A 7,989-nucleotide genomic window follows, 5' to 3' on the forward strand; every position below is an offset into this window, starting at 1 on the left:
TAGCAGTTTGAAATTGTGACCACTTGCTGGGGACAGGCTAAATACAGGCGTTTTTGGGTACAGTGCCTGCTTTTAACTAATTCAGATGGCATATGAAAACAATTATAATGAAATTAATGGCATAATAATACACAACTGTATTACATTTAACTTTGCAAGTGCTTTTATTTTTATGAATTAATTAATTAATTTATTACTGTCATGGACATGTTTTTTCCACTTTTGTCCCTCATCTCAAGAATGAGTGAGGTATACTTTCAGGAACAGAGATGATAGTAATGGTTCCTACCATCGGCCACCTCAGCCTTGTTGAAGAGCTCCACAAATGTGGGGTAAAGCTTCCGTAGAGGAACTCCTGCTGCGTTGTGCCAACCCTCCCACGCATACAGCAGTTTGTCGTAACTCCTGGAGGAGGCCATGATGTCTGTCAACTCTAGAGAGGGACAACAAACCCATCCATCACACCCTCAAACACACAAACTACAGTAGCCTATACACAGTACAGTAATATAATTAATATTTTATAACACTACAGTACAGTACAGTGCTGCATTCGGACCACAAGCTTGACAAAACTGATTCAGCACACCTACAGTGCAGAATAGTGAAGACATACAATATTCAAGTCTCTATACTCATCAACTGGGTGTTTAAAATTCAAATAACATTGTAACACATGTCTGTGTGACTTTCAGTCTAAGTCTATGCTTTGCATCACCATCTTCAGCACCATGTACAGTGAAGTAGATCAGAGTTGATAGAGATTAGGACAAAAAAGACAATACAACTGTTTCACTTGACATTGGACACCTACAGTATATTCAATTATAGACTGTGGTGTTGTATCTAAATTGGAATTCTGAACATTATAGTTTGACAAACCTACCAGGCTCCGAATTCCAGCACTCATGTGGATTTGGACAAACCTTGGCTGTTGAATACAGTTTGGTCATGTTGCTACGAACTGTGTTATACTGTAAAGCAAGACAGGGAAGAGGAGCAATCATTGTTTAATTGCAGTATATACATCTGATGTCTAATAATAAATGTAATTTTATGGAAATCTGGCATTCTGGAAATCTGGCTACATGTACTGTATCGTAATCATACACACATAACAACACAGTATATCCAGTCATGTATCGTCTTTGTCGGGTGGAAACCTCATTATGTCCAAAACTGTTACTTTTCAGTATTCAAATAGGCCATGAATTAAAAATCAGACCCACTGTGAACTGAGTGATGGTGCAACTCCCCTCTCTCTCCCCCTAGGTGAACACGGACATTGCTGTTCCTTGGAGTGGTTGCACCACTCAAAAACACACAAAGTTAAAACATGAGAGGTTTCTGCCCAACAGCATGGATACGTTACCTGCTGTCTCTCTTCCTCTGGCAGGTTAGCAGCACCCAGCAGGCTGATCTTGTGTATCAGCTTCTTGGCTTGGAGGTCAGTCAGGGTTTGAAGGAAGGCTCGAGGAAACACAGTCTTGGCCTTCTTTCCCCAGGCCTCGTCGTAGGCCTGTGCCTCCATGGAGGCCTTCACCTGCACAAAGACAATAATGTCCAAAACCTTTACTTTTCAGGAAATTGAACTAATATCCTGGCTTCCATCCACTGTAGTTATTTAGTCTTTCCATTGGTTCAATGTTTACACAACCCCCAGTCAGTCCTTTTCGAGTCACTGTTTGGTCTTTGGTGTCAGTTCATGTTTGTTTGAGTATGTATTATCTGTTTCTGTTCACCTATTATTCAAAGAAATTGCACATAAAGTGCACAAAGAACCGCACACCGTCTGCACTTGCAATATGAACCCTTTTACAGGCAATGTTTCAGTCAAAGACTTTCTTCAGGCATCTGCTGAACAGTAGGTATACAGCCACACAGCTGCAGCCTTAAAGCATCCAATCACAATCGCCCTCGTTGATAGGGATGTGACCCAACAGGTGAGCTCATTTGACATACATACATTTGACTATGAGGACAAGATCACTTGCATATCCTATCAGGTGTGCATACGACTTTGTTGCCTATTGTTCACCTATATTAAAACACCCAACCATGGGTTTGATCACCACCTGCCTGGCTGTCCTGCTTTTGTGTTCTCACCTCACCAGAACATGACATATTGCTAGACACACTCAGGCTGAGTCAGCTTTCGGGAGGAAGCTGGGCATATATTTCTGGATTGGGCTGAATAGTGGTGAGCTATTAGTCAAAAAGGGAAGCTCCCGACCGTGTGCATGTTTGCAATCAGAAGGAAGTAAGGAACCGGTTCAGGCAAGCGATCCACTTAACTAAACACCACGCTGCTGACTGCTCTGAACGTCTGTAGGCACATATATGTGACCCTAAAGCTACCTCTGCATCTCTGCAGAGAGATCTGCAGAGGTGGATCTCTGTTGTTGTACCCACCTGGAGTTGAGAGTTGAAGTCCGTCAAGTTGGTTTTATAATTCCATAAGGCCAAGGCGGAGTGGTAGCGGACCTGCTCATAAGTGTTGTTGTAGTCATCTAGGAACCTGGCAACGTCCACCGTGGTGTTGGTGTAACACCCAGGAAGCCAGTGGGCTGGCAGAGCCTGGCACAGTGCCAGGACTGGCAACAGGAGCACAGCTGACCACACGAACCTGACCATTCTAATACTATCTCTCTCTCTCGCTCTCTCTCTCTCTCTCTCTCTCTCTCTCTCTCTCTCTCTCTCTTTCTCTCTCTCTCTCTCTCTCTCTGTTGAATAAGAGGCTAAAACAAAGTGTAGTTATAGTTTTCTCCAGTGAGGTGAGAGACCACTTTCCCCCGGGGCTGTTGTCTTAAAGATGTCTTTCACTGTCCCCCTCCCAGCCTCCCAGCCCTGGTGTGGTGATTCATTCATGACTCAAAGACCGTTGAACCTGATGAGCTGCTGTCTGTTTTTGTGAGGTATAGCTGGTCATGTAATTGTGGACGGGGAAGAATGGCAGTGAGCTCCAAGTCAAGCATGAGGCCCAACTGTCTGCAACTCCTGACCGCATGCATGTGCGGTCAGGAAACTTCAATTCACAACAGCATAGGATGAGATGATGCATCTCAAGGGGCTATACCATGTCCATAACACATTCTGACCAACTGTTGCCCGCCTCTTATAAGAGTGTGACTTAGGTCATATATTGGCCTAAGTCAATGGTTTTGTGTTCAATACTTTTGGCACCACGATTGGAATCAATTTGTTGCCTGCACAAAGTTTACACAATGTTTGTATTTTTGACTTGCCACATAATTGTGTTAATATTTCCTGCTCTGGAATGAGTATGGAAAGAAAACGAAACATAACCTACTGGACACGGGAATATATTGGTTAAAATATGGATGAATATTTAACGAAAAAAAATGTTTTGTTTTGTGTAGTTGAATATGATAATTAATTCTCTGTTGACAAGCTGTAACCTTGCGTCACCAAGCTTTCCACTGTGGTTAAAAAGCATGTTAGCAATAGTTCCAGGAAGTGATGTAATGAGCTATCAGGAACAGCTATAAAACTACAGGAAGTGAGGCATACCATTTCAGGTATCAAAAACAAAAAGTGTTTTTGTTGGTGGTTTGTTAAAGGGACTCTTTTAAGGCCAATACTAAACCAGAATAAGAACTTGTTAAACCACTCATGAGTACTGTGACTGCTGGAGAACTTTGTGTAGTGGAAGAAAGGAAGTTTGGTCTAACATGTCTAGTGCTGAACCAATTTGGACAAAGGATCCTGCTGTGGCCTTGTGACTTGAAGGTTGGGACATTTTTTTCCCTTTTTGAGCAATGCATTGACTTTTTATTTGCTGACTTTATGGATACTTGATTTGGGAAAACAGAAGCTGTACAATTAAGTTTTTCGATTACTTTTGGGAATACTTTTTTGATACATTAGTCATTGGAGACATTTAAAGGAATTTGTGTTGCGGGACTTTAAAACTATCTGAGTTTGAACATTTACATTTCTATTCTTGAAATCTATTTATTGTTCAATTTAATTATTATTATTTTGTTTAAATCAGATTTAAAAAAACTGTTTTGTGTTTTACTTTTGGTCTGCAATACAGTTTGGTTACAGTATTAAAAAAAATACTGATGCAGGTACAGGATCTTTATTTCTTGTAGTTATTTAATATAACTCATACAATTGCTATAAATTTACTATGGTTCTTATTGTTATAGACTGACACAAACTCAAAGCAACAGTGTAGATGTCAATGATGGCTCCTCAACACGTGAAAAGGTCAAATACGGAGTCCCACAAGGCTCTGTGCTTGGACCAATACTTTTCTCCTTATATATGCTCCCTCTGGGCAACATCATCAGGGAACACTCTATACATTTCCATTGTTACGCGGACGACACTCAATTATATCTATCGATGAAACCGAACGAAACGGACCAATTAGTCAAACTTCAAGCATGTCTTAAAGACAAAGAGTTGGATGACCCGTAATTACCTACTCCTCAACTCTGACAAAACGGAAGTTATCGTGATCGGCCCTAAGCCCCTAAGAGACAAGCTAGCTGATGAGAACTTTTCCCTAGATGGCATTACCTTGGCCTCCAAGGCCACTGTAAAGAATCTGGGAGTTACCTTTGATCAAGATATGTCTTTCAAATCGCACATCAAACAAATCTCAAAGACTGCCTTTTTTCACCTGCGAAATATTGCAAAGGTTAGGCACATCCTATCCAAAAATGACGCAGAAAAACTTGTCCACGCATTTGTTACCTCAAGGCTGGACTACTGCAACTCGCTATTATCAGGCTGCCCAGGTAAGTCTCTGAAAAGCCTACAGCTAGTTCAAAATGCTGCGGCGCGTGTGCTGACAGGTACCAGAAGAAGAGACCATATCACTCCTTCACTGGCCTCCCTACACTGGCTCCCTGTCAAACACAGAATAGAGTTCAAAATTCTTCTTCTTACCTACAAAGCTCTCAATGGTCAGGCACCACAATATCTCAAAGATCTCATTGATCCCTACAAACCAAATAGAACACCAGTGGGTCTACAGTATGCAAAAATGCTTACTGTCCCAAAAATATCAAAAGTTACAATAGGAGGCAGGGCGTTTAGGTCCCAGGCACCTCAGCTGTGGAACCTTCTCCCGGCTTCGGTCCGTGGGGCTGACACGCTCTGCACATTCAAGACTAGGTTGAAAACCTTTCTCTACGACAAAGCCTATAGCTAGGGTTGTCTCCAAGTCTAGCTGGATACCATAGTCGTACATTGTTGTGTGGGTCTGTCTCCCAGCAGTACTTGTAATATACACTATATAGGCTCCAGTAAGGCCTGCCACTAATCCAACATCCGGGGAATCTCTCCCCGGAGTCTCTTTTCGTCCTCCCCGTCGCAGTTCTGTGGACCTCTAATATTAACCCCCAACTGACTGCCGAGTGTGACCGTGGATCAGGCCTCTTCATGGAGCCCACCAGAAGTGTGACCTGGACCCGGCCTCACAGAGCTCGACCAGATGTGGACCAGATGTGGACCAGACCCCTCCACGGAGCCCACCTGTCTATTTCTGTCTATTTCTCTCTGTCTATCTCTCTCTCTCTCCCTCTACCCCCCCGACACGGTCGAGGCAGATGGCCGCCCACCCCAGAGTCGGGTTCTGCCTGACGTTTTCTCCTCTCCTAAAGGGGAGTTTTTCGTTGCCATTGTCGCAAATTCGCAATATTGCTTGCTCTGGGTGGATCTTTGTTGGTTGTAAAGTGTCTTGAGACAACTCGTTGTGATTTGACACTATAATAAAATTGAATTGAATTGAATTGAGTGTGTGCTTTTGGCCCAGTCTCCGGTCTCACACTGCCACCTAGTTACTAATGTTGAGATTAATTTACACAAGCGACAAACCAGAGCCATCTGCCCATTCAGAGCATATCCTGTACAAACTTTGTTGATTGTACCATATTAGATAATGCTTTATGTAAAATGCTATTGAAATGAATATGGCCGGTGGTGGCTCGGGGAGTTAGAGTGGCTGGATGGAAACCACAAGGTTGCCAGTTCGAATGCGGGCTCCCCCAGAATTAGTGTCGAAGTGTCCTTGAGCAAGACACTGAACCCCTAATTGCTCCTGATGTGCTGGTTGGTGCCTTGCATGGTTTCTGATGCCATCAGTGTATGAATGCGTGTGTGAATGGGTGAATTGATGCACAATATATGTAAAGCGCTTTGGATAAAGGCGCTATATAAATGCACCATTTATCCCCAATTTTACGGGGGCCAGTTTCGAATTGCAGCCGTCCGTATAGGTGCCCTTTGAGAGCGGTTTTGAAGGAGTCAAGGGATTCGCATGTCTTAATGACTGTTGGTAGGGCGTTCCACATACACACAATGGACATTCCATAACTTAATGTCTGTGAACAGCTGTCTTTAGCTCTCAGGGTGTTTGTCTTCAGCCTATTTTTAATCTCTGCCCTTTGTTTAAAATGTATTAATTTTTAGTTGGGCCTATTTCAATATGAAAAATAATAAAAGGAAAACGGATATCATAATGGGGAGACCCTATAAAAAGCAGCAAAATCTGTGAAAATAAAAGATATTCCTAAAAAGAAATAATGGAGCTGGAAACGTCTCCTTTGGTCCACCCATTCCTGGGACATGTGGGCCTTGTCCAGTGAAGGGCAAGGCACAGTCTAATTGCATCAGCTGCCCATTGTGGGAGTATGGGAGTATTTTAACCCTCTCTATTACTAACATTGGGTGAAAATCACCCAAAGACCTGCCTGTAGATAAGAAAGAAAACACAAAAGGGAAACAGACCTACATTGGATCCTGAAGGATCCGCCCTCCTCAGACATCAGCAACATTATGAATATATCACACTAGAATTTCGCGGCCGCTTTGCGGCTGCTCATCCCAGAGTTACGTTGCCGCGCACTATGGGATGGGACTAGTCGACTAACTAGTCGACTAACTAACCAACTAACTAACTAACTAACTAACCAACTAACTAACCAACTAAGTCGGTCGGTCGGTCGGTCAGTCAGTCAGTCGACTAACTAACTGACTAACTGGTCGGACGGACGGACTGACGGACAGACAAGGGGTTCCCGCCCAAAATGGGTTTTAAGTCAAGAACTGTGCTTGACTCCAAAGCCCACTGCTCACTTCACATTATGGTGTGATTTATTTATTTTTACTGGGTGGGACATGCATTCCCAACTTGCATGGTCCCCAACGAGGAGGAGGAGGAGGAGGAGGAGGAGGAGGCTGCTGCTGTATGGAGCTGTCAACCAGACTGAGATGTGGAGAGAAACAGAGAGTGAGGCTTGTTGTATGGATGAATATTCATGGCCTTCTGAAGGCTGAGAGTTCCCAGCACTAGAGTGTGTGTGTGTGTGTGTGTGTGTGTGTGTGTGTGTGTGTGTGTGTGTGTGTGTGTGTGTGTGTGTGTGTGTGTGTGTGTGTGTGTGTGTGTGTGTGTGTGTGTGTGTGTGTGTGTGTGTGTGTGTGTGTGTGTGTGTGTGTGTCATGTGTACACACCTCCACTCTCTTTTACATAATCCACCATGAATAAACATGAGATGAGTTATGAATAAACATAGACTGGCCAACACACACACACACACACACACACACACACACACACACACACACACACACACAGAGGCCCCTGGGTCACTGGAAGACAAAGTCACTGGAGGCCGGAACGTCTGTCTGTCTGTCTGTCTGTCTGTCTGTCTCTATCATTGATCTGTTCAATCAATGCTTGATTGTGTACTGAAGGCTAGGTTGTGTCTAATGCAGAATGCTAGGTTGAGTACATAATGCTAGGTTGTGTCTTAATGCAGAATGCTAGGTTGAGTACATAATGCTAGGTTGTGTCTAATGCAGATTGCTAGGTTGAGTACATAATGCTAGGTTGTGTACTGTCCTACAAAGTGGGCTGGAGTGCAGTAATATACTGTACAGTAGAGTATAGACACTGCATTGGCCACTGGATCATACGTCATATTGCAGCATCATATCATTGCTATTGGATGG

The 7,989-nt window shown here is 43.4% G+C and overlaps 1 protein-coding gene across 1 annotated transcript in view; it reads right to left on the reverse strand.

Moving 5' to 3' along the window:
* The window catches only part of LOC310862140 (angiotensin-converting enzyme-like), a gene marked incomplete at both ends in the record, with an annotated part of 48,374 nt that extends 45,740 nt beyond the window's left edge, over positions 1-2,634 (reverse strand). The window contains 4 exons of the mRNA XM_083769875.1: positions 290-433; positions 887-974; positions 1,373-1,543; positions 2,413-2,634. Coding sequence (XP_083626001.1) covers positions 290-433; positions 887-974; positions 1,373-1,543; positions 2,413-2,634 — 625 coding nt within the window. The remainder of the gene's footprint in view (positions 1-289; positions 434-886; positions 975-1,372; positions 1,544-2,412) is intronic.
* Between the last annotated feature and the right edge of the window lie 5,355 nt (positions 2,635-7,989).

This window comes from Protomyctophum parallelum, assembly GCF_964188405.1.
Source record: "Protomyctophum parallelum genome assembly, chromosome: 7".
NCBI lineage: Eukaryota > Metazoa > Chordata > Actinopteri > Myctophiformes > Myctophidae > Protomyctophum > Protomyctophum parallelum.